Below are 27,304 nucleotides of genomic sequence, written 5' to 3' on the forward strand. Positions count from 1 at the left end.
GTTCCTCATTTGATAATGCCACGAGCAGGAAATTTTTATTTCTTTTGTATTTTCGATGCCTTTAATTTTGGAAATGATAGTCTCAGACCTCCAAGATCTTAAGCATGGAATTCTTGTAGTTGAGAGCATAGTGCGCAAAATAATTTGAAAGCCATGATGGACACTATATTTGAAATTTCTGTTGGGTGGTTGTGTAGGCATTGGCCGTTCCGTTGATGTGGGCCATATTCTGTTCCTTACAGCCGCTGTTATCAACTGAAGTGTCTAAGGCGTCGCAGTGTGTGCAGAAAGGTGTCAGACGTAAGCCAGTTTCGTAGAGATTCTCTCCGCTTGGAACATTCTGATTTTGCAGCACAAGATGGATCTGGCCCGACCGTTGAGGAGTGGATTTCGTATATGCATTAACTTGTATCACTCATGTATGCATGATGCGTCTTTTTGTTATTGAGAACTTATAAACCACTTACGTCAGCATGGAGGATTCGTATTAAGGGTTCCACGGCAAGCGCATAAAAGATCTTGGACAAAGGACAACCCTCTGAACAGATAGCTGTTTGGAATCGTTTATTCATTTTTAGATGGGAATGGATTCCTGTGATATAGCCACGCACGATCTAATAAATCCAGTTTTCACCATTATTCTCATTAGAATTTAATGGTTAATTCGGTCGCGGATCTTACCGAAGTCTAGCAATGCCAAGGCTAAATTGCATTTACAAATCGAAGCTAGGTAGGCAATGTCTCTGCATTGTGGCATTATTTTTTAAATAGACTCCTGTAACCACAGCTAGGTAAGGCCTGATGATTTTATAATCTGCATCAAGGATGACAGATTTTAGATCTCACTTATGGCTGTTTTTGGAATGAAGACTGCTAATCCTTCCGTGGAAAAGGATGTAAGCCAGTTTGATGAAGTAACTCATTGTAGGCTAATTCTGTGCCAATGAAGGTCGCAAAATATGTGTATAGGTCGACTGATAGTGCAGCTGTGATTCCTGTTTGTTACAGGAGTCACAGTTACGGCTTCATATCTCATCGTTATCCCCCGGAGTTATAAACGTTTCTATTTGATATGAAAAGGTGCCTTGAGTACTTACTCTGATTCTCGTTTCTGAGCTTTCCGCCTGATTTCTATTTGTGCACTACGTATGGTTCCGCTCTGTGCGATCAGTTTTTGCTATGCACATTTCATTTCTCCGGAGATGTGCGAATCTGACGCTGTTTCATGGTCAACAACTGTATCGCTCAGGGCACGAATTTGACTGTCTTCCAAGATTCTTCACGTTGCGGCAGTTACGTAGGCCATGACCTGCATAACTTCGAGAATGTTATTCAATAAGGTTCCTTAGGCAAGTCTTTTAATTAGGAGAAGTAATATTCCCGTGCTCTTTTCTCATAGGGGGCTTTGCTTTCCGCATAGTGGATAATGCAGTTTTAATGCGTGGTTTTGTGTATTCGGCTCACAATAGAGCCAGGGCTGGGATTGCAGTTTTCTTCTGGAGACATATAGTTCAGGTGTTTCCTGCTTAGAGCCCGACGGTAGAGCCACTAAGGTGGTAGATACTAAATTGCTCCACAGTACGACGTAAAAAGGTTTCATGTTGGAGGAGTTTGATTGTGATGTGTCGGGCACCGGGATCACGCAGCTGTGATGAGACCTGCTTACTGAGGTAAATTCCGTGAATGCTCTTGGAACATACGTCAGTCACAGAATATGTCGTCGTATATGTACCCATGAGTCGAGTTAAGTGCAACTTTTTTTAAGACAAGAATTTTGGCGCAGTAACTGAATTTCGTTGCTTGGTCTTCACCATCTAACAGTGTGTTAAAATTTCCACCAATGACTGTTTATGTATGCTTGAGGAGTGAAACCATAGTTACTTCAAAGGAAATATTTTTTTTCGTCGTCCGCAGCTCGCAAGAGGAGCGTAAATGTTAACTAAAAGTGTGTGAAATATTTGTACAGAGATTCCTCTCCTGTTTTACAGGAGAGCTTTATTTTATGTGTTATCGACCTATCACTTTCACCATCAGTACTAAGAACTGTCTTACACCCAGTAATAAAGGTTTTGTTGGGTGTTAGTAAATATTGTAGGAAAACTGTATCCACATCGGCAGCGTAAAGGTAACCTTTTAAAGATTTTCCTCTGTTTTTACACAGTTGATATTTATGATGGATATGTTGAGTTCCTACACAATTAAGCTAATTTAATCTCCAGTACTTTCTGATCTTAGTGGCTTGTGATACACGAACTTTGGGGAGTGCCTAGAGCATTTCTATATCCACTACTTCTATCAAATGCTCTGATATTTCGATTTCACTCAGTGACTTCCCTTCTAAACCAATATTTTTAACTATTAACTGCCGACATTATTTTTTTGTTCCACGATTCTGTGTCTCTACTTCCGTTTGCTTCAATATTATCTTTTCTAAATTTTTGATGCTTCTGTTTTATCAAATTGGTCTCGATTTACGCTCCAATATGTAACTAGTCTCTGTACTTTTATGTTTCGTTAAGATTTGTGATTGTTCGATCGATGGTCGAAATAAGATTAAGACACTGTCGATAGCTTTGCGGCACGATTTGATCAGGACTTGTCTTTGAAGTTAGGTTGAATCCTGTTTCGCTTTCCTTGTTACGTGATCTATTGGAATACCTGCAATAGCGTATTCTAGTTGGGTGAGTAACTGGCGCGTTCTTTCCTTGGCCTTGTTCAGACAGCAGGGCCAGTTCGTGCTGCACTGCCGGTTTGTTTACTTGACATCGGAATTTTCCCTCCACTCTAGACTCTATTAGCTTATATAGTTTCGGTTACGTGAAGACGACGGAAATACAAACGAGATAAACATTATGTTGGCGTAACTGAACGGTTGATATTCAAATATTAAATTCACACTAGAACTAGAGCAGTGGTCCAGGATTAAATTCCTAAATATGGAAGTCACTAACAGTAATGGTATCAACGATTTCATTGTTTATCGGAAGCCTACAGCGTAGACACGGTTGTCCACAATTCATGTCGCCTAGAAATAGGCCGACATCAGAAGTTTTGTTTTAAATCGATGATTGCGAGGATTCCAAAAATTTCGTTAAGGAAAGAAGACATTACATATGGGTTTTCGGTATTTGAAAAAGGTGCTGATGCGAATGTTTACGATAAGGAAATTTTAAAAAACAATATATATATATATATATATATATATATATATATATATATATATATATATATATATATATATATATATATATCATGAAGAATGATTTGTGTTCGGAAATTATCCTTTGCAGAGAATCAGAGAACAATGAAAAACTAAGATATGTTGTACTCCTCTACTATGGCAGAATACCTGCGTTTGCTTCTCATTACAGAAGTGCGCATTAGTTTTCGCAACAATCTACACCTACATCTACATGGATACTCTGCAAATCACATTTAAGTGCCTGGCAGAGGGTTCATTGGACCACCTTCGCAGTTCTCTATTATTCCAATCTCGTATAGCGCACGTACGAGCTCTGATTTCCCTTATTTTATCGTGGTGATCGTTCTTCCCTATTCCCTATGTAGGTTGGTGTCAACAAAATATTTTTGCATGCGGAGGAGAAAGTCGGTGATTGGAATTTCGTGAGAAGGTGCCGTCGCAACGAAAAACGCCTTTCTTTTAACGATTTCCAGCCCAAATCCTGTATCATTTCTGTGACACTCTCTCCCATATTTAGCGATAAAAAAAACGTGCTGCCTTTCTTTGAAATTTTTCGATGTACTCCGTCAGTCCTATCTGGTAAGGATCCCACACCGCGCAGCAGTATTCTAAAAGAGGACGGACGAGCGTAGTGTAGTCAGTCACCCTAGTAGATCTGTTACATTTCCTAACTGTCCTGCCAATAAAATGCAGTCTACGGTTAGCCTTCCCCACAACATTTTCTATGTGTTCCTTTCAATTTAAGTTGTTCGCAATTGCAATACCTAGGTATTTAGTTGAATTTACGGCTTTTAGATTAGAGTGATTTATCGTGTAACCGAAGTTTAACGATTCCCATTTAGCACTTTTCGTTATTTAGGGTCAACCCTGCATCTACATCTACATCTACATGGATACTCAGCAAATCATATTTAAGTGCCTGGCAGAGGGTTCAGCGAACCACCTTCGCAATTCTCTTTTATTCCACACTCTTATAGCGCGCGGAAAGAATGAACACCTGTATCTTTCCGTACGAGCTCTGATTTCCTTCATTTTATCGTGGTGATCGTTCCTACCTATGTAGGTCGGTGTCAACAAAATATTTTCGAATTCGGAGGAGAAAGTTGGTGACTGGAATTTCGTTAGAAGATTCCGTCGCAACGAAAAACGTCTTTCTTTTAAGGATGTCCAGTCCAAATCCTGTATCATTTCTGTGACACTGTCTCCCATATTTGACGATAATACGAAACGTGCTGCCTTTCTTTGAGCTTTTTCGATGTAGTCCGTCAGTCCTATCTGGTAAGGATCCCACACCGCGCAGCAGTATTCTGAAAGAGGACGGACAAGCGTAGGGTAGGCAGTCTCCTTATTAGAACTATTACATTTTCTAAGTGTCCTGCCAATAAAACTCAGTCTTTGGTTAGCCTTCCCCACAACATTTTCTATGTGTTCCTTGTAATTTAAGTTGTTCGCAACTGTAATACCTAGATATTTAGTTGAATTTACGGCTTTTAGATTAGACTTACTTATCGTGTAACCGAAGTTTACGAGCTCCTTTTAGCACTCGTGTGGATGACCTCACACTTTTCGTTATTCAGGGTCAACTGCCACTTTTCGTACCATTCAGATACTTTTTTCTAAATCGTTTTGCAGTTTGTTTTGACCTTCTGATGACTTTGTTAGTTGATAAACGACTGCGCAATCTTAAAACAACCGAAGACGGCTGCTCAGATTGTCTCCCAAATAGTTTACATAGATAAGGAGCAGCAAAGGGCCTATAACACTACGTTGGGGAACGCTAGAAATCACTTCTGTTTTACTCGATGACTTTCCGTCAGTTACTACGAACTGTGACCTCTCTGACAGGAAATCACATAACTGAGACAATATTCCACAAGCACGCAATTTCAATACGAGCCGCTTGTGTGGTACAGTGTCGAAAGCTTTACGGAAATCCAGAAATACGGAATTGATCCGAAATCCCTTGTCAATAGCACTCCACGCTTCATGTAAATAAAGAGCTAGTTGTGTTTCATAGGAACGATGATTTCTAAACCCATGCTGACTGTGTGCCAATAGACAGTTTTCTTCTAGGTAATTCATAATGTTCTAACACGATATATGTTCTAAAATCCTGCTACATGTCGACGTTAACCATATAGGCCAGTAATTTAGTGGATTACTCACACTACCTTTCTTGAATATTGATGTGGCCTGTGCAACTTTCCAGTTTTGGGTACGGATCTTTCGTCGAGCGAACGGTGGCATATGATTGTTAAGTATGGAGCTAATGCATCAGCACACTCCGGAAGGAACCTAATTGCAATTTCGAGCTTCTGTAAAAGATTTTACGTCTGTTTAAATGCGGTACGTTTGTTTTTGTTGTTTCTGCAACAGTGTTCTAACCCGTTTTGTATACCGAGGAGGATCAGCTCCGTCGTTTGTTAATTTATTTGGTATAAATCTCTCAATTGCTGCCGGTACTGGTCTACACTTATATTATTAATGAGTGGAGATTGTCTCTCAGGAAGACGTCAAGTGAATTTTTATCTGCTTTTTTAAATAGGTATATTTTTCGCTTACTTTTCGGGGATTTGGGGATTACAGTAACTCATTAGGTAAAGTAACCCAGTATACTATGCACAAATATAGTCCGTTTACACAGACGGGGATTTATAAAATCAATTAGGGCACCTGTGAGGATTTTCACATTGTACTGAGGGGCAGATTATTTAGCAGCATTTTCAGAGCCAAACGTCATCATTTAACCCTTTAACTAATGCAATGTTGTTAGTATAAAAATGAAAGATATGTCAGCATGTACTCTCTGGGAATAGTGATGAATAAAACTGCTCAATTTATTATTTATTTCTAAGTGCGCCAAGAGGAAGGTGTGATAAAAATTCGTATCAGTGAACTAGGAGAAAAAAATTACACATGGTAAATATATGGTAGTCCCAGTGGTATATGCAAGGTCTCCAAGGAGGAACAGTCAATACTGAGGGAATGTCGCGAACGGTCATTCGAAGCAAGGAAGTCTAGTAAGCACAGCCTCTAAAATGCATAGTTTAAAAGCTATGAGCACTTGTTCATCTTCGCTACCGTGAAACCCAACTCTTCTGCTGAAAAAATGCCTATAGCTCTTAAAATATACTGTTCAGAGGCCGTATTTACTTGACTTTTTTGATTCGAATTATCGTTCATATAATATCCCCGAATATTGAAATTTCGTCCTGGTCACCCTCTATGTTTATCAGTGTCTCACGTGTATAGCGAGAGCCATGTCGTTGAAGAGACTGATGTAGCTTTGCACCTATTACACAAATTTATTTATTTATTTAGCGTATGGCTCATAACATCACAGTAAAAATTACAGAAACAACACGATTAAAAAAAATCACATATGTATAAACAGAGCAATAAATAACAGTTTGTATATAAGGACACCACAATTCCTTTTGGTTTACTAAAGATGCATGGCATACTGTGGCAGTTCACTGCTGTTCTGCTCTCCCATTCCTCTTTCCATCGGTCATTTATTTTAAAGTTGGTCTGGTGCAGAGCCTGTGCGGTCTTTAGTGGAGGATGTCTAGATCGGAGTCGGTTTCCTTGGATGTCGTGAGTATCTTCATGGATTTGTAATTGAGGGTTGGTCATGATTTTTTGAAATTCTGTAACCAGAGCGTGTTCAGGGCGCAGATTAGGAGGGGCTATGTTACTGAGAACGGGCAGCCACACTGTAGGAGTTGGCCTGATTGTGCCTGATATAATACGCATTGTTGCATTAAGTTGGCTGTCCACCGTGTGTGTGTGTTTGCTGTTGAGCCACACTGGGGCACAGTATTCTGCCACTGGATACACCAAGTTAACACAACACAAATTTAACAGGGGATACATCCTGGATTGTTTGGAAGGTACTGAAATTGATAACCATTGAAATAAAGCGGTAGAAAAGATATTAAACGAACAGTTGGAGTTGTAGAATAGACGGTTTTAGACAAATTTTATGTAACACTTAAACAATTATTGTATCCTTTAATATGGTTCCTTCTCTGTTGTCGGAGAGGATCTACCTGCCACAAATACGGGAAGCTTATAAATTAACTTTCGCTACCTGAGCCATTGTAGATGAAAAACTATTCCCCGTATGGGCACACAACTTTATAGAAATTACGTTTAGACTGTACGCTGCAGGATTTGCATTGTTAGTACCGTAGTGTTAGGAGCCTGTACCGGCATGGTGACGTAGGAGGAACTCTGACCCCAAAGGACCAACGATTTGCAAAATGAACGGAACATGTTATTGTGATCTGTTTCGCCAACGTGTGATCCCTGCTCTGCGCGGGAGAGACGCTTTGGACTCAATTGTTTTCATGCACGACGGAGTTTCAAATGACATTGCTCGTGAGATCACTCGGTTACTCCGTAACATATTTGGACAAAACCGAATCATTGGGGGGGGGGGGGGGTCGTTCCAGACTGCGTGGTCACCAAGATCACCAGTTTTGAACGCGTGAGTAGGTCGTAGGGTTATGCGAAGGTTAGGGGTTACCAACACTAACCCACGTTGGAGGCTGGAGATGAGCACAGTGACGGAGGTAGCCAACTCCTACCTGGGATGTTTCGTACTGAAGCAGAGCTATCTCTATTGCGGTTCCAATAGGGCTGGGCAAACGATACTCACGCTCGAAGGGGCTCGAGATTTCCCGATACGCCGCAGCGTTCGATGCAGTATCGGGCTTGTTCGAACAGTCACTTAACGTTCGAATCGCGCAGCGCAAGTGTAAGTGAAACCCCAGAAACTACGAACTAGCCGCAATAATGGGCTAAGTCTCTGCTTCAAATTTAAAAATTTCAAAAAACACTGTATACACTACTATCGTGTTTGAACAAATTTACGAGTTCTCATACAGCACCGTTATTTATGGATTCGCAAACACTGATGCAGTATTTTAAGTAAAGGCAACAAAGACGAAAATGTCCTCCAAAAAATATACTTGACTGAAACCAGTAGTATATTTTAATGTTTTTGACAGGTGGTTAATGGTTTACCAAGTGGGTTGCAAATGAGCAATTCAGTCTCTGTTCACATATTAGAATAGCAGATAAAAACGTTAACAGATTTCAAGCAGTTTGAAATCAAGACGGTAACACTCAGATGAAACAATCAAAACAGTAAATCAAGAATTAAAAGCCGAACAAAAAAAAGGGTATCATAATAAGGTGACTGTAATTATTATCACGAGAAAGAATTACAGAGCAAGACCCGTTTTGCAAATAGTACCATCAGATGTCACTAGATCGCGGGACAAGCGAAAACTCGAGAATTGGAGAGAAACGTATAGTAGTCTTTTATTTATTGATTGGAGGACACTGCAGGAGCACCCACGAAGATTGCGTTCACCACTCGAACAACAAGCAATCGGGCGTCCCCTGGAAACGACCTAGTCGGCCAATCCTGCAAATACCGGAGCACCAAAACCAAAGATGGCAAAACAACTCTCCGAAGAGACACAAAAAAGGCCTTTATCAAGACCATCACTAGTGACAACTTCCTGCATATTGAAGGCTTATCTGTAAATAAAGAAATTTTATTATCTGACATGTGCAAACGAAACAACTGTGATGTTTTAGTGTTACAAGAAACACACAGGGCACCAACTAGCCATAGACCAAAAATACAGGGCATGAAATTAGTTCTTGAGAGACCACACAAAAGGTACGGAAGTGCTATATTTGTGAAACCGAACTTAGACATATGCTCCTATGCTCTGACCTGCGAAGAAAATATAGAAATTTTAACTATTGAGCTACGTTCATGTACTGTAACATCCGTGTACAAACCACCCAGTGCGAGGTTCAAATTTACAGAGCCTGGAAATTTCCATTCAAAAAACATTAAAGTTGTAGTAGGAGATTTTAACTGTCACGGTCTCGCATGGGGCTATAAAGAGACAAATGACGATGGCGAAATGCTGGAGATCTGGGCAGACCAGGCTAAACTGAAATTGATACATGACCCAAAGTTACCTGCATCATTTAACAGCGGAAGATGGAAACGAGGATATAATCCAAAAAACATCTTTGTCTCCGAAAAGGTATCCCTGGAAACTGTAAAGCAAATCGAGGACCCAATTCCAAGATCGCAACACAGAGCAATAACTTGCTGCATTACTGCAGTAATCAAATCAGATGTAATGCCCTTCAAGAGACGCTTCAATTTCAAAAAAGCTCATTGGGAACTTTTCACAGAGGACCTTGATAAGGAGATCTTGGAAATTAAACCAGAGATACAATCATATGAAACTTTTATAGACCTTGTCAAGAAAATCTCTCGACGGCGCATACCTAGAGGGTGCCGCACCCAGTATATCGCTGGACTCAATGGTAGCAGCAAGGAAGCTCTGAAAAAGTATGAAGAACTGTACAATAAGGACCCCTTCTCAGAAGAAACGATCCAGGCAGGTGAGGAACTGATGTCTGGTATCCCCGAAGCGAGAAAGGAAAAGTGATGTAACCTCCTACAAGAGACAGACATGAAGCACAGCAGTAGGAAGGCATGGAAACTGGTCAAAAGTCTCAACAACGACCCAAGAGAACCACAACCAAATTACAGTGAAGTTACACCTGATCAGATAGCCCACCAACTACTCATGAACGGAAAAACTAAAAGGAAGATCAGGAATGGCAAAATTAAAAGAAAACTGAACGAGAAGATTAGCTTCCTAGCTCGCCCGTTCTTCATTCAGGAGCTACAAGATGCCATCAACGATTTGAAAAACAATAAGGCCGCTGGCCTCGATGATCTGAGACCTGAGCAAATTAAACAGTTTGGACCGGGAGTACAAGCATGGATCCTAGAGCAAATGAATCACTGTATTACAACAATGCAAATTCCTAAACTGTGGAGGAAAGCTCGGGTTATTGCGTTACTAAAACCAGGGAAAGACCCAGCTGAAGCTAAAAACTTTCGGCCTGTCTCACTGCTTTGTCATTTATTTAAAGTGCTGGAGCGAACGATCCTCAAACGCATAGCTGATTATGTGGAAAAAGCCCTCATTAACGAACAAGCTGGATTTCGACCAGGAAAATCATGCTGTGGCCAAATCCTTAATCTCACACAGTACATCGAAGACGGCTATAAGAGAGGAGAAGTAACTGGGGTCGCATTCCTGGATCTCAGTGCTGCATATGACACAGTTAACCATAAGTTGCTTACCCAGAAAGTGTATAATGTCACTAAGGACTACACCCTTTCTATGTTCGTGACATGCATGCTACAGAACAGACGCTACTATGTAACCTTACAATCTAAAAACAGCCGATAGAGGACACAGAAAAATGGACTTGCACAGGGTAGTGTCTTGGCTCCAATATTATTTAACATCTATACCAATGATCTTCCCATCAGCCACCAGACATGAATGTTCATATATGCTGATGATGCAGCAGTGGCCACACAGGATAAAACCTTTGAACAAGTGGAGGAGAATCTCACAGGATCCTTAACAGAACTTGCTACCTATTACGACGGCAATAATCTCAAACCAAACCCTAGTAAATCTCGAGTATCCGCCTTCCATCTTAGGCACAAACAAGCCAAACGGAAACTCCGAGTCACGTGGCAAGGGGAAGAGCTGAAACATACAAACATCCCAAAATACCTGGGAGTAACATTGGACAGAGCACTTACTTTTAAGCAGCACTGTCACAACACTAAAAAAAAGATCTGTGCCAGGAAGAACACACTGCGGAAGCTAACAGGTTCATCGTGGGGAGCTCAACCACATGTGTTGCGCGCCACGAGTCTGGTGCTGAGTATCTCAGCAGCGGAATTTGCGACGCCAGTTTGGAGGAACTCTGCTCACACTAAGCAAGTTGACGTCGCCGTAAACGAAACTGTACGTATTGCCACAGGATGCCTCAAACCAACTCCCACAGACATCATTTATCCCATCACAGGCATAGCACCACCCACTATCCGCAGACAAGTAGCCGCCGAGATCGAAAGATCAAAACAAATGAATGATCCTCGACACCCGTTGCATATGCACCGAAATCAACGTGACAAGCTGAAATCCCGCAGGAGTTTCATTGAAACTACTGAAGAGCTCGCCACCAAGCCCGTCGCAAGGCGGCTATCTCTTTGGGAAGAAATGGTGCCACACTCCACAATGGAACTACTTGAGGAGGGACCTGCAGGATTTCAACTACCTTTTACAACTTGGAGGTCATTAAACCGGTTGCGTACTGGAGTAACTGGGTGCAAATCAAACCTATTTAAATGGGGTTACAGTGATAGCGATAGTTGTGAATGCGGAGCAATACAGGACTTGGACCACCTACTGATTTGCCCAGATATGTCTATAACATGCACTAAAGATGACATTTTGAAAGTCAATGACAAAGCAAACTACGTTGCTAATTACTGGGAAGGGAAGATATAATTGGTGCATCCGGATACGGAAGAAGAAGTATTTATTACTTAGTTACCGTTGTTACGCATGGTCTCTATTCTAGAAGATATAACAGTCCATGTCTCACAGATATTTTTATTATCAAAGTCCACATTGGATTAAAAACGGTAAGAAAGGTCGTTGCGATAGTAGCAACAAAAGTCACTAGATCGCATGTCGATCAAAAGATCGATCAGAGCTCGAGACTTCCCTAACTGTGACGTGAACTGTTCGAACAGTTCGAGTCGTGCTCAGACACAGCCCTGGGTTCCAGGGTGTTGTGGGCGCAATAATTGTAATCTATAACGTAATCATGGTACGCAGTTAACAAAGGGTACTCTCTCACATGGAAATTAAAATGTCTTAGTTTCAATGGTTTATTCGTTATTTCTCTTCCGAATTTCCTTTAAAATGTTTCCACAAAGTTTCATAGTTCTATGAACACTCGTGTTTCATGGGGCCCTCTCAATTAGCGAATGTTTAATTGTAACCACCCTGTAGACCAGGATCTCACGTACGACAGTCTTCCTTGTAATTTTGCTGGCTTCCCACATACGTAATAAAAATGTTGCACATTTTTTGAGGCTTCGCATCCCGTTGCAATAATTCCGTTTTCGCTTACAGGACTTTCTGTTCAACTTTTAGATTACAGTTGGTATATTTATACAGTTTCGATCAAGCTTGTGTCTGTGTTTTCATAACTGTTCATATCTTCGACGAAATGCTTTGTTGAGACGTATTCAGTTTGACTTAAGACGTTGACCGTGGCACATCTTTCCACATCAACAGTTACACTGGCGTGTTTTTATGTATTATGTGTGTTGGAACAGCAACAAAATCCGCATAAAGTTTACACGTTTTCCACTTTATAATTGAACTTCAAATCATTCTGTGATAGTATGTTTTACGACATTCTATAGTAATGCCATATGACATTTATATTTTTTGTGCGAATTATGTTAAATGTTGCGGTACATAGTTTTTCCCTTATCTACTACGACTCTCGTTAGGGACGTCAAAATATGTTGCTGTTCCCGACAAAGATGTGTGGATTGAAACATTGCGCCGATAGAGGGAAAAATGTTGGGGTATAAATTAAATAAGATGGCTCTGGTTGTCTTCATGGGAATGATAAACTCGACTTCCCTTTCCCGTGCGCATGATTAATTGAAATAATGAAACAAAATTGCATCAGATGCTAATAACCAGTAAGAAAATTCATCATTACCCACTATCCAGCTGCAAATTACGTCAAACGACGACCCGCGAATAAAATATTTCAGTTTTCACTAGTAAGAGTTTACTGTCTTTACAAAGTTCACAAAAACTCAAAGCAGATGAAACCAGCTGTTGCAGTTAGAGTTTTAAAGCGGTTCGAGCCCCAGTATAGTGACAGATAAGAGCGCTGTATAAAACTTAATAAATTGAAAACTGGAAAACATTAACTATAGTTACTGTTAATCATTAACGGAGAATAACCTGCAGACTAAACCTCACCTAATTAAAGTTAAACCGACACACAACGCCAAATTCTAAGCGCTAGCTAGTAGTAAAAATCATCAGTGTCTCTCGCAGGTAAAACTGAGGCAAAGTCCAACCTCAGCGTCCAGAAACACAGCACACAGGAATCACAGATCCAGACGATCATCAGCCACCCTCACTAGGCCCTAAGTTCCAGCAACTGGATAACCAGTAAAATTGTTACCTTCCTAAAGTGTATGCGGCTAGAAGCACCGCTCAGCCTGACCTATTGCTTCAACTAGCTCGTTCAGAAAATACTGCCAACCAGCACAGGTCCTGCCCCAACCAGGCCGTATCGAACTCTTGTCTACATCATGGTGGCCGTCGACTTATATAGCCTCGGTCCACCCCCTCCACAATATTCCAGCGTGCGTCACGAGGTTCGCAGTTTCACCAGCTCCAGTTACATCTTTTGATACAATACTTATAAATGATTTGACTGTGCCATTAGCAGCATGCTGAAATTGTGATCTGGAACGATATATTATATTAAGTTTTACGTGTGATATGTCGTCCAGTAATGAAAGTTGAATAATTGCGAACTGCGTTGCAATTCTTAAATGAGTTATTTCTCTTTGTGTCGTCAAATATTATTACAATTATTAATTTGGCACCACTTTCATAGCGGATTTTTACTGCTCTTTCCGTTGCAATACTCAGGCTTTACGTACCTTTAATAGTTCGTTAGTTACAGACAAAATTATAAATGAACAAAACAAACATACAATAAAAATTATAAATCTTAAAAACTAAAGATTGTAAATTGTTTGTCATGACCTCCGCCAAGGCATACTACCTTGCTGTATGTGTACTTGTTTTGCGGTAGATTTTATGTCAATTTTCTATGAAAGCCATTTAAAGTGTGTCTCGCTGCTGAATTAATTACGCTATAAAGCGTGTGTACGTACTAGTGGAAGCGCTCCGCAGAGAGCTACAATTCGAGTGTCCGATCTTTATTGTACATTAATCAGTAAAGAAATTATTATACTTTTTCCGACTGGTGCTTACAGGAAACCATCTCGACGCTGTATCTGTCTGCTTAAGCCACGATCAAGTTGGGTTTATATCCGTAAGAAATGTTACTCCTTTTCGGACTCGATTTTCTTGATTGAAATTTCCCCCATCCTTTTCTATTGGAACAAGGGCAGTTCGAGAAACGAAGCCTACATACATTGCGTCGAATGGCCCTCTAAAAGCAGTACTGCATCTTTTCTTCGATATTTTTGGTGTGGAAAGAAAACATAAGCCAAAGAAAATAATAGATAATGATTACTTTCTGTAAGGTAGTGACTTAATCCTACTATTTCTTCAGCACTGAATCTGTTTGTGACCTCAGTTTTGTCACAATTTGGCTGTCGTAAACCAGTAAATTGATAAAAGACGAGTAATTAGAACGAAAAATGATCTTAATTTTCAATACCAACAAATGTTTTACTGAAGTATAAACAGAAAATAATATTAAAATCGCTAAACATGCTTATTTACACATACCGATTTAGCTGTAAAAATGGTGATTGATCCAGTTTCTTTGTTATCAAGACTAACAATAAGCCACTTGCATTAAAAATATTTGTGAATGGTTGGCCTCTGCAGTTTTATGGCTGAATGAATGCCACGCTTATTAGAAGCAAATAGTCTAGATGCAGTTCGAAAAATATGGACTTAGTGCCTTTTGCTTCCTAGAGCGAACATGCTGGCACAAACTGGAGAAGACACTTTATCTACATTGATGTACAGCAGGTTTTTTACCTTTAAGCTTGTTGTTTGTTGTTGTTGTCTTCAGTCCTGAGACTGGTTTGATGCAGCTCTCCATGCTACTCTATCCTGTGCAAGCTGCTTCTTCTCCCAGTACCTACTGCAACGCACATCCTTCTGAATCTGCTTAGTGTACTCATCTCTCGGTCTCCCTCTACGATTTTTACCCTCCACGCTGCCCTCCAATGCTAAATTTGTGATCCCTTGATGCCTCAAAACATGTCCTACCAACCGATCCCTTCTTCTAGTCAAGTTGTGCCACAAACTTCTCTTCTCTCCAATCCTATTCAATACCTCCTCATTAGTTATGTGATCTACCCATCTAATCTTCAGCATTCTTCTGTAGCACCACATTTCAAAAGCTTCTATTCTCTTCTTGTCCAAACTAGTTATCGTCCATGTTTCACTTCCATACATGGCTACACTCCAAACAAATACATTCAGAAACGACTTCCTGATACATAAATCTATATTCGATGTTAACAAATTTCTCTTCTTCAGAAACGCTTTCCTTGCCATTGCCAGTCTACATTTTATATCCTCTCTACTTCGACCATCATCAGTTATTTTACTTCCTAAATAGCAAAACTCCTTTACTACTTTAAGTGTCTCATTTCCTAATCTAATTCCCTCAGCATCACCCGATTTAATTTGACTACATTCCATTATCCTAGTTTTGCTTTTGTTAATGTTCATCTTATATCCTCTTTTCAAGACACTGTCCATTCCGTTCAACTGCTCTTCCAAATCCTTTGCCGTCTCTGACAGAATTACAATGTCATCGGCGAACCTCAAAGTTTTTACTTCTTCTCCATGAATTTTAATACCTCCTCCAAATTTTTCTTTTGTTTCCTTTACTGCTTGCTAAATATACAGATTGAATAACATCGGGGAGAGGCTACAACCCTGTCTCACTCCTTTCCCAATCACTGCTTCCCTTTCATGCCCCTCGACTTTAATAACTGCCATCTGGTTTCTGTACAAATTGTAAATAGCCTTTCGCTCCCTGTATTTTACCCCTGCCACCTTTAGAATTTGAAAAAGAGTATTCCAGTCAACATTGTCAAAAGCTTTCTCTAAGTCTACAAATGCTAGAAACGTAGGTTTGCCTTTTCTTAATCTTTCTTCTAAGATAAGTCGTAAGGTCAGTATTGGCTTATTAAACTGATAGTTCGGTAATTTTCACATCTGTCAGCACCTGCTTTTTTTGGGATTGGAATTATTATATTCTTCTTGAAGTCTGAGGGTATTTCGCCTGTCTCATACATCTTGCTCACCAGCTGGTAGAGTTTTGTCAGGACTGGTTCTCTCAAGGCCGTCAGTAGTTCTAATGGAATGTTGTCTACTCCAGGGGCCTTGTTTCGACTCAGGTCTTTCAGTGTCCTGTCAAACTCTTCACGCAGTATCGTATCTCCCATTTCATCTTCATCTGCATCTTCTTCCATTTCCATAATATTGTCCTCAAGTACATCGCCCTTGTATAAACCTTCTATATACTCCTTCCACCTTTCTGCCTTCCCTTCTTTGCTTAGAACTGGGCTGCCATTTGAGCTCTTGATATTCATACACATGGTTCTCTTCTCTCCAAAGGTCTCTTTAATTTTCCTGTAGGCAGTATCTATCTTACCCCTAGTGAGATAAGCTTCTACATCCTTACATTTGTCCTCTAGCCATCCCTGTTTAGCCATTTTGCACTTCCTGTCGATCTCATTTTTGAGACGTTTGTATTCCTTTTTGCCTGCTTCATTTACTGCATTTTTATATTTTCTCCTTTCATCAATTAAATTCAATATTTCTTCTGTTACCCAAGGATTTCTAGCAGCCCTCGTCTTTGTACCTACTTTATCCTCTGCTGCCTTCACTACTTCATACCTCAGAGCTACCCATTCTTCTTGTACTGTATTTCTTTCCCCTATTCCTGTCAATTGTTCCCTTATGCTCTCCCTGAAACTCTGTACAACCTCTGGTTCTTTCAGTTTATCCAGGTCCCATCTCCTTAATTTCCCACATTTTTGCAGTTTCTTCAGTTTTAATCTACAGGTCATAACCAATAGATTGTGGTCAGAGTCCACATCTGCCCCTGGAAATGTCTTACAACTTAAAACCTGGTTCCTAAATCTCTGTCTTACCATTATATAATCTATCTGATACCTTTTAGTATCTCCAGGGTTCTTCCACGTATACAACCTTCTTTCATGATTCTTAAACCAAGTGTTAGCTATGATTAAGTTGTGCTCTGTGCAAAATTCTACTAGGCGGCTTCCTCTTTCATTTTTTAGCCCCAATCCATACTCACCTACTATGTTTCCTTCTCTCCCTTTTCCTACACTCGAATTCCAGTCACCCATTACTATTAAATTTTCGTCTCCCTTCACTATCTGAATAATTTCTTTTATTTCATCGTACATTTCTTCAATTTCTTCATCATCTGCAGAGCTAGTTGGCATATAAACTTGTACTACTGTAGTAGGTGTGGGCTTCGTATCTATCTTGGCCACAACAATGCGTTCACTGTGCTGTTTGTAGTAGCTTACCCGCATTCCTATTTTCCTATTCATTATTAAACCTACTCCTGCATTACCCCTATTTGATCTTGTGTTTATAACCCTGCAGTCACCTGACGAGAAGTCCTGTTCCTCCTGCCACCGAACTTCACTAATTCCCACTATATCTAACTTCAACCTATCCATTTCCCTTTTTAAATTTTCTAACCTACCTGCCCGATTAAGGGATCTGACATTCCACGCTCCGATCCGTAGAACGCCAGTTTTCTTTCCCCTGATAACGACATCCTCCTGAGTAGTCCCCGCCCGGAGATCCGAATGGGGGACTATTTTACCTCCGGAATATTTTACCCAAGAGGATGCCATCATCATTTAATCATACAGTAAAGCTGCATGTCCTCGGGAAAAATTACGGTCGTAGTTTCCCCTTGCTTTCAGCCGTTCGCAGTACCAGCACAGCAAGGCCGTTTTGGTTAATGTTGCAAGGCCAGATCAGTCAATCATCCAGACTGTTGCCCCTGCAACTACTGAAAAGGCTGCTGCCCCTCTTCAGGAACCACACGTTTGTCTGGCCTCTCAACAGATACCCCTTCGTTGTGGTTGCACCTACGGTACGGCCATCTGTATCGCTGAGGCACGCAAGCCTCCCCACCAACGGCAAGGTCCATGGTTCATGGGGGGAGGCCTTTAAGCTTATGGTACCTGAATCGTAGCTCGTCTAATGCACTAGTCAAGCTGCGTACGAGGGTTGCCCAGAAAGTAACGCACCGCATTTCTCTTCAACAATTCTTTATTGAACATGAGAATTACACACGACAGAATGGTGTTTTACCTACACATCTCCATCCCATTCTATGGCTTTCCTTCAGCGCGAGAAAAGGGCGTGTATGCCCTGTCGGTACTAATCTTTTTCCTGGTGTCGGAGCCAGTGACCAACTGTATGAAGCATCTCCTCATCGTTCTCAAAATGTCTTCTTCGAATGGCATCCTTTAATGGCCCAAACAAGTGGAAGTCCGAGGGGGCTATATCAGGGCTGTCGGGTGTGACAGCCATGGATGGTCTCCCGAGCGCTACAAATCATGGAGCTGCGCCGAATCGCCTTCTGACCTCACCCTCCGTGTCCAGCGACTAACTGTACTTCTGTCGACGAAAGATGTTCCATGGACTTTGCACAGGCGTTTGTGAATATCCCCCACAGTTTTTTCCTCTGCAGTGATAAGTTCAATGACGGCACGTTGCTTGTAACGTACCTATTCAAAGAATTGGGCATATTAACCACAGCTTCTCAGTATATTTATTCCTTAACGAAGTTTGTTGTAAATAATACATCTCTTTTTTCCAACTAACTGCTTAGTACAAGTATCAATACGAGGAATAAGAACAATATGCATAAAGATTTAAAATCACTTACTCTTGCCCAGAAAGGAGTCCAGTATTTAGCAACGCATATTTTCAATAAGTTACCAGAAACCAATAAGAGTTTAGTTTCAGACAAGACACAGTTTAAACATAATTTAAAAGAATGTTTGGTGGCCAACTCCTTCTATTCCACCCATTAGTTTCTCAACAAGTGCAGTGGAACATTTTAATGAAAATTTATTATACTTTAATTTTTGACAATACTTGGTTGTAACAGCCAAGTAACTACCTACTGCGAATGATGGATGTATGGAAAGCAGATGTAAGTCTTAAGTCTGTAAATAGTGGAAGTTTAATTTTAAATCTTGTACATAATCTGACTGTTCTTTACTGAGGATCATTGAAATGAATAATTTACTTTAATTTTTGCCAATACTTGGTTTTAATAGCCAAGAAACTAGCAAATGCCTGAATGATGGATTTAATGAAAGCAGATGTAAGTATTAAACCTGTAAATATTAGAATTTTAAATTTAATTCATGTACATAATTTTACTGTTCACTGACTGAGGATCATTAAAATTAATGAAACTTTTCTAATTACATTTTTGTAATGTGCTTATCTGACATGTTCCACACCCAGGAGGATTCCCTCTTTTATGGGTCTATGGAATGAATAATTAATCTAATTTAATCACCTACAGGCGCCATTTTGAAAATGTCCTGCAGCTACGCTATCTGTCGGAAGTGACGGAAATTTGGCGCCCTCACTCAGGAGACTTCGAATAATACGTGCATAACGTTTCGCATTCGTAGCATTGTTTTCGGCTGAGGAAAAAACAAAAAAAAGCGGTGCATTAATTTCTGGGCAACCGTCGTACAGTGTCTGATCAGAAGTATCTGGGCACTTCCATGGAATGCAGTATTGGCCAATAGATGTCCCAAGAGGCGGCCCCGCCAGTGTAACAGCGGGTGGAGAACGTTGTGCTGTCAGTTCAGAAGCAGTAACAGCAGAATGGGTCTGTCAGGACAGCTCTATGACTTCAAACGAGGAATAGTTATTGGTTTCCTGAGTAACAAATCCATTAGGGATGTTTCAAATCTTCGAAAACTGGCCAAGTCGACTGTAGCTGATGTGATGTGATGTGGAAATGCACAGAAAAAATGAAAGTTAAGCCTAGAACAGGCAGATTTCATGTCCTGATGGACAGGGACCGTCGAGCGTTGTGGAGGGTGATTGTAGAAGATCGGGCTTGGGGAAGGAAGCACTCGTGAGTTCCAAAGAGCTACAAGCAGTTCATCTAGTACAATGGCCGTGCATAGGGAGTTACAAAAGATGAGGTATAGTGGTTGAGTAGCTCCTCGTAAGCCACAGATTCCTGTAGTCATTGTTAAGCGACGGCTAAGCTAGTGGAAAGAGCGACACCATTGGACAGTTTATTACCGGAAAAGACCGATTTCGAGTGATGAAATAAGCTATACCCTACAGTAATCCGATGGAAGGGTTAGGGTTTGGCGAATGGCTGGAAAACATTACCTACCATCATGTGCAGAGCCAACATTGAAGTACAGAGGATGTAGTGTTACGGTATGGGGTTGTTTCCCATGGTTAAGGTGCTTTCCCCTTATTGCGCTTAAGAAAACGCCGAATGCGGAAGGATATGAATACATTTTACACCATTGTGTTCTGCGCACGGTGAAGAACAGTTCGGAGACGATTATTGATTGTGTCAGCTATCCGCCCCGATAGCTGAGTGGTCATCGGGACGGAATGCAATGCTAAGGGGCCCGGGTTCGATTACCGGCTGAGTCGGAGATTTTCTCCGCTCAGGGACTGGGTGTTGTGTTGTCTTCCTCACCATCATCTCATCCCCATCGACGCGCAAGTCGCCGAAGTGGCGTCAACTCAAGAGACTTGCACGAGGCGACAGGCCTACCCGATGGGAGGCCCTTGCTAAATTTCAGCGTGACAATGCACCATGTCAAAGCAGAACCTGTGACATAGTGGTTCTAGGCGCTACAGTCTGGAACCGCGCGACCGCTACGGTCGCAGGTTCAAATCCTGCCTCGGGCATGGATGTGTGTGATGTCTTTAGGTTAGTTAGGTTTAAGTAGTTCTAAGTTCTAGGGGACTGATGACCTCAGATGTTAAGTCCCATAGTGGTCAGAACCATTTGAACTATTTGTGACACAGTGGTTTGTGTCCAATACAATTCCCAATATGGGCTAGTCTGCACAGAGTCCCGACTTAAACCCAATGGAGCACGTTTGTGATGAATTAAACTTCGACTGCTCTTCAGACCCCAGCGTCCAACATTGTTAACTACTCTCTTTTCCGTTACAGAAGAAGGATGGCCCGCTCTTCCTCCACAGACGTTCAGATATTTCACTGAAAGAGTCGCCAGCAGAGTTCAAACCGTGATAAAGGCGAAGGGTCGCGCGCCCTATAGTAATGTCCACAATAGGTGTCCACGTACATTTGATCAGGTAGTGTACGTATAGACAACAATGAATGTGTGGTGTTCCTTAATAAGACTCACAATGGGTTGTGCAATTTATTGGCATGGCACCAAAGAGAGACTAGTGCCTTGATTGCCCTATACGTCACGGAATTCCTTTATGAGTGTAGATAAACAATTATGTAGTCAGAATGAGATTTTCACTCTGCAGCGGAGTGTGCGCTGATATGAAACTTTCCTGGCAGATTAAAACTGAGAGCCGGACCGAGACTCGGATTCGGACACTTTGCCTTTCGCGGGCAAGTCTCTACCATCTGAGCTACCCAAGAGCGGCTCACGCCCCGTCCTCACAGCTTTACTTCTGTCAGTACCTCGTTTCCTGCCTTCCAAACTTCCTTTTCGCAGGAGAGCTTCTGTGAAGTTTGGAAGGTAGGAGACGAGGTACAGTCAGGAGAAAAGCTGGGAGGACGTTGCATGAGTTGTGCTTGGGTGGCTCAGCTGGATGCCACCACGGTAGCCCAGCGTCTTCAGTCAGAGGGCTGCGTGCTCTCTGCAATAAAAAAAACTGAGTCAAGGAATAAAGGATCAACTTGAACGGGTGTTTTGTGACGTCCGCCCAGACCAAACGCAACGAGCTATATCGAACAAAATTTTAAAAAAATAAAAAATAAAAAAATGGTAGAGCACTTGCCCGCGAAAGGCAATGGTCCCGAGTTCGAGTCTCGGTCCGGCACACGGTTTTAATCAGCCAGGAAGTTTCAATTATGTAGTCACTCATTCGAATGTATCAGATGAATAAGAGAGAGAAGCTAATAGTTAACTTTTGCGATGCGGGCGAGAAGTCGTTTGGGAACCTAACGGCAGTCATACGAAATCAACTGCTTGAACAATATTCGAAGCTGTTTAATACCTAGGTACACCGAATTACCGGATCACCCTGAGACTAGTCGCCGAGCAACAGTTCTCTTCAGATTATTGTTGCTTGCTGGTGAACCTGACTCGCAGAGCTTATAGCTATACGCTACTTTTACAAATTCTCCGCAGAAGAGTTTACAGACTTCGAACCATAAAGCTTTCTCCTCTAGGTACTTGGGTTTCCAGATCGTCGAGTCTGGTTGCAGCCCTCGTTTTCAACTAGACAAAAGGTTGCGGAATGTAACTACCTTAAAGTCACTCCGAAAATAACAAACTCACTTTGTGCTGGGCAATTATGAAAAGGAAAATCCATTATTGTCTCCGCTGCTGAAGATGTGATCTTGCTTACGACACGACAGTGCCAATTACAGCGTGACAATTACTGAGCTACATGAAAAAAACTAAGTTAGTCACAAACGGCGTGCACACACTTTATTCAACAGGTAAACGTCACTACAGATATTCAGATTTAGGTTATGACATGTTCGATATGCTTGCCATCATTGGAGATGATGTGGCGCAAACGAATAACGAAATTGTGCACGATGCGCTAAAGTGTCGGAAGATCAATGCTGTGGATGACCACCTGAATGACTTTTTTCAGCTCAGCAATGGTTTTGGGGTTATTGCTGTACACGTTGTCTTCAACATAGCCCCACGGAGTCGCATGTGTTCAGACCCGGAGAATATGGAGGCCCATGGCAGCGGCCTCTAGGTACCACAGAGCCAGCATGCGGTCCCCAAAGTGCTCTTTCACGACATCAAACACTCTCGTGCTTCGGTAGGGTAGAGCTCCGGCTTGTATGAACCACAGCTTGCCGAAATTAGGGTCACTTTGGATAACGGGGATGAAATCATCTTCGGAAATCTTCACGTAACGTTCGGTAGTCACCATGCCATCAAGAAACATCGTACCGATTATTCCTTGAATGGACATGGCACACCACACGGTCACCCATTCAGGGTGAAGAGACTTCTCGGTCGCGAAATGCGGATTCTCAGTCCCCCAAATACGCTAGCTTTGCTTATGACGAGCCCATCCAAATGAAAGTGAGCTTCGTCGCTAAACTAAACCATATTCACATCAAAGTCCTGTACGTTAGTTCTGTGGACAATAGTGTTGGCGAAACACAACCGCAGTTCCGTGGCCCTGGGGCTTAATGGATAATTGGTTTGAATTTGGTGTGGGAAGAGATGCAGGTCTTCAACAAAGATTTATCGCAGTGTCTCCCGGTTGATTCCCCCCTGCTGTACAGCTCGTGTCATCGGTTTCATGGGACTGGTTTGAAACACAGCGCGACTCTTCTAGATGTTCTCGGGCGTTTTCACCTATTTTGGACGACCGATGTTGCCACCTCTGTCATCACGAACACTACCCATTCTCTCAAACTTGCGAATCAAATTCTCGATTGTTATCACACTTGTACCGGTTGCCTTCAGCTTGAACTCGGTCTCAAACTTCCCTCGAGCTGCAGTTAGGCTGCTATTGATCGCATAGTAGGCCTTCACAAGCTCTATACGCTCATGCACGCTGTACCGTGATATTTTCAAGTGCAAACGGCCGACAACAACATGCGCATGCGTACACTAATTCCCATCATGCCCCGCGGCCAATCGTGCAGTTTGAACGTTATGGCGATTTTGTTTTACATAGTTCAATAATTGTCACCCTTTACACATGTAGATTAGAGGGCCTCCTGTGCTGGTGTTCATTCAGCCTTGTAATAACAATAAGTTGTCATAAACGTGGACATACCTGAGGTATCGGTAGAGACAGGCCCACCAGATGTAGGAGACGCGGAACTTCCGCCTGCTGGCCACTTCCTGGAGGAACAAGTAGCTGAGCAGGAATCCGCTGATGACGAAGTACGTGTTCACCACAAGGTGCCCGTTGAATATCGTCGTCCAGTCTATCCGGCCGTAAGACTGTCGGCAAAAGAAAGGTCACTAGTCCCCGTCTTACGAGATTCACAATAAATGTACATTAAAGGCATTGTTCGTCAAGATATGAGAAAACATACAATGAGTTGAAACAGATTGCACTACAGGCTGGCAACGTCTAAAAATGTAGGATTTGGTCTATGGAGTTTGTCTTCTTTGCGAGATCTCTTTAACTGATTGCATTAACAATTGATTATGCCGTCAATTTAAGATAATTCTACAAAGACAGTCAATGTATGATCTGAACATTGTGTTCACTGACAAATAATTGCAATATACTTTACAGCAAGACGAGATATGAATACATTATTAAACCTATCCCTTATACGTAATCACATGTTTCTCTCATTATTATTATCCTTTCTCATTCTTCGTAATTAAGTTTCTTTTTGTCTATTACTTTGACTCTCTCCCTCTATGTCATTCTAATTTATTCATTTTCTCATTCGTTCCTTCTTTCCCTCTTTCTCCCTGAATCTCAGTGACTCTCTTTTCTGTCCTTTTGTTATTGACTAATAGGAGTACAGTCCTGTGTCCCACCATTTCCTCCTTGCTTGACCTCACTCTAGTTAGATCTCTCTCTCATAATTATTTTCTCATTACTTCTTGAACTCACTCTTTCTTTCCTCTCTCGTACTAATTTCTTTCTTCCCTCACACACACTTCTCTTTTACTACATCTCAGCCAAATCATTCTTGCTGTTTATTTTGCTTTGGAGAGGCCTTTGATTAGAATATTTTATAACTAAGTAAATCACTGCTTTCTATATCAATGTCAGTTTCAATACGTAAAATTAATAACTTTTCCTTTTAATACTTTACTAATGAACGTAACTGTTGATTCAAAGTAGGCATGCATAATTCGTAATAAATTCGGTCAGAGAACAGTGTACCACAAAGCTACTGTTAGTACATTACTTGCTGTAGTCATAGTTGTGATCAAAATTGTATATTATTGGGGAAAACAACAGTAACGTTTCGCACATACAAAAACTGTACAATTGGTGATCATCATTTTCTGCTGCACCCTTCTAAAAATATTTTCTTTTGGAAAATTTAATCCAACAATTATGTTTTGCTCAGTCTTCAATCACGCTGTTCAGTGTATTTTGAAATAATGCGAGGCAGAGACACAATACGGCATAAATAATATACGACTTGATTTTAACACGTGGATTTTACTCTCCACAAACAGACACTTCTTTGCGGTGGAAATAGGACACTTGAAATACTATTACGCACTTTTGAGAGCACAGGAATTGGTCGAAGCCGATGACTTCGGGCTGGTGTGGATTGTATTTACTTCTTACCAACCTTAGCTAGGAAACACAGTGTGGAATAAGATATGGCATTACGGTAGGCATTGTCATTGCAATGTAGATTCAAGGGGGAAAGGGGAAGGATAACTGCTGTCAGCTGCATCGGGACGTTACGCTGAGTCAGTGGCGACGAGTGAAAAATCTGTGCCGGACCACGATTCGGAACCGGAATCTCCGGCTTACTAGACACGTGCGTTAACCACAGCACCATCCGGAGCAGAGTGTTAGCTCAACTGCACAGACTATCGCAGAACGCCTCACGGCCGACCCGGCATCCCCGATGCAGCTGACATCCCTTTCCTTTCTTTCCTACCCCCCCCCCCCCCCCCCTCCCCTTCAGTTTACATGCACACATCAAAAAAGTTTTGCATCACCTCGGTTCCGAGAGTTCCGGAACCTGCACAGAAAATTAAACTAAAGATCAACATAAACATCAGTTCCGCCCTTTTTATTGCTCATGAAACCCACACATTGCATGTTGTATCACCATACAGCGGGACCTTCAGGGGTGGTCGTCCACATTGCTATACACACCGGTACCCCTAATACCCAGTAGCACGTTCTCTTGCATTGATGCATGGCTGTATTCGTCGTGGCATACTATCCACAAGTTCATCAAGGTACTGTTGGTCCAGATTGTCCCACTCCTCAACGATGGTTCGGCGTAGATCCCTCAGAGTGGTTGGTGGGCCACGTCGTCCATAAACAGCTCTTTTCAATCTACCCCAGGCATGTACGATGGGGTTCATCTCTGGAGAACATGCTGGCCACTCTAGCCTGAAGGAAGTATTTCACAAGATCTGCACGAATTGTCGTTCATGAAGACAAATGCCTCGCGAATATGCTGCCGATATGGTTGCACTACCGGTCGGAGGATGGCATTCGCGTGTCGTACGGCCGTTACGGCACCAGCGGCGTACGCCGGCCCCACATAATGCCACCCGAAAACAGCAGGGAACCTCCACCTAGCTGCACTCTCTGGACAGTGTGTCTAAAGCGTTCAGCCTGACCGCGTTGCCTCCAAATACGGTTTCCGACGGTTGTGTGGTCGAAGGGATAAGCGACACTCATCGTTGAAGAGAACGTGATGCCAATGCTGAGCAGTCCATTCGGGATGTTGTTGGGCTCATCTGTACCGCGCTGCATGGTGTCATGGTTGCAAAGATGGGCTTCGCCATGGACGTCGGGTGTGGAGTTGCATATTATGCAGCCTATTGCGCACAATTTGAGTCGTAACACGACGTCTTGTGGCTGCAAAAAATGGTTCTAATGGCTTTGAGCACTATGGGACTTAACATCTGTGGTCATCAGTCCCCTAGAACTTAGAACTACTTAAACCTCACTAACCTAAGGACATCACATACATCCATGCCCGAGGCAGGATTCGAACCTGCGACCGTAGCAGTCTCGCAGTTCCGGACTGAGCGCCTTAATCGCGAGACCACCGCGGCCGGCTGTGGCTGCACGAAAAGCGTTATTCAACATGGTGGAGTTGCTGTCAGGGTTTCTTCGAGCCATAATCCGTAGGTGGCAGTTATCCACCGCAGAAGTAGCCCTTGGGGGGCCTGAGCGAGGCAAGTCAATGACAGTTCCTGTCTTTCTGTAACTCCTCCATGTCCGAACAACATCGCTTTGGTTCACTCCGAGACGCCTGGACATTTCCCTTATTGAGAGCTCTTCCTGGGACAGAGTAACAATACGGACGCGATCGAACCGCGTTATTGACCGTCTAGGCATGGTTGAACTACAGATAACACGAGCTGTGTACTTCCTTCCTGGTGGAATGACTGGAACTGAACGGCTGTCGGACCCCCTCCGACTAATAGGCGCTGCTCATGCACGGTTGTTTACATCTTTGGGCGGGTTCAGTGACATCTCTCAATAATCAGAGGGAC

The 27,304-nt window shown here is 42.1% G+C and overlaps 1 protein-coding gene across 1 annotated transcript in view; it reads right to left on the reverse strand.

Moving 5' to 3' along the window:
- LOC126281516 (nose resistant to fluoxetine protein 6-like) overlaps positions 1-27,304 on the reverse strand; it is a 281,119-nt gene that overhangs the window by 114,131 nt on the left and 139,684 nt on the right. The window contains exon 7 of the mRNA XM_049980555.1: positions 23,907-24,076. Coding sequence (XP_049836512.1) covers positions 23,907-24,076 — 170 coding nt within the window. The remainder of the gene's footprint in view (positions 1-23,906; positions 24,077-27,304) is intronic.

Source organism: Schistocerca gregaria, chromosome 7 (assembly GCF_023897955.1).
Source record: "Schistocerca gregaria isolate iqSchGreg1 chromosome 7, iqSchGreg1.2, whole genome shotgun sequence".
NCBI classification, from domain to species: domain Eukaryota; kingdom Metazoa; phylum Arthropoda; class Insecta; order Orthoptera; family Acrididae; genus Schistocerca; species Schistocerca gregaria.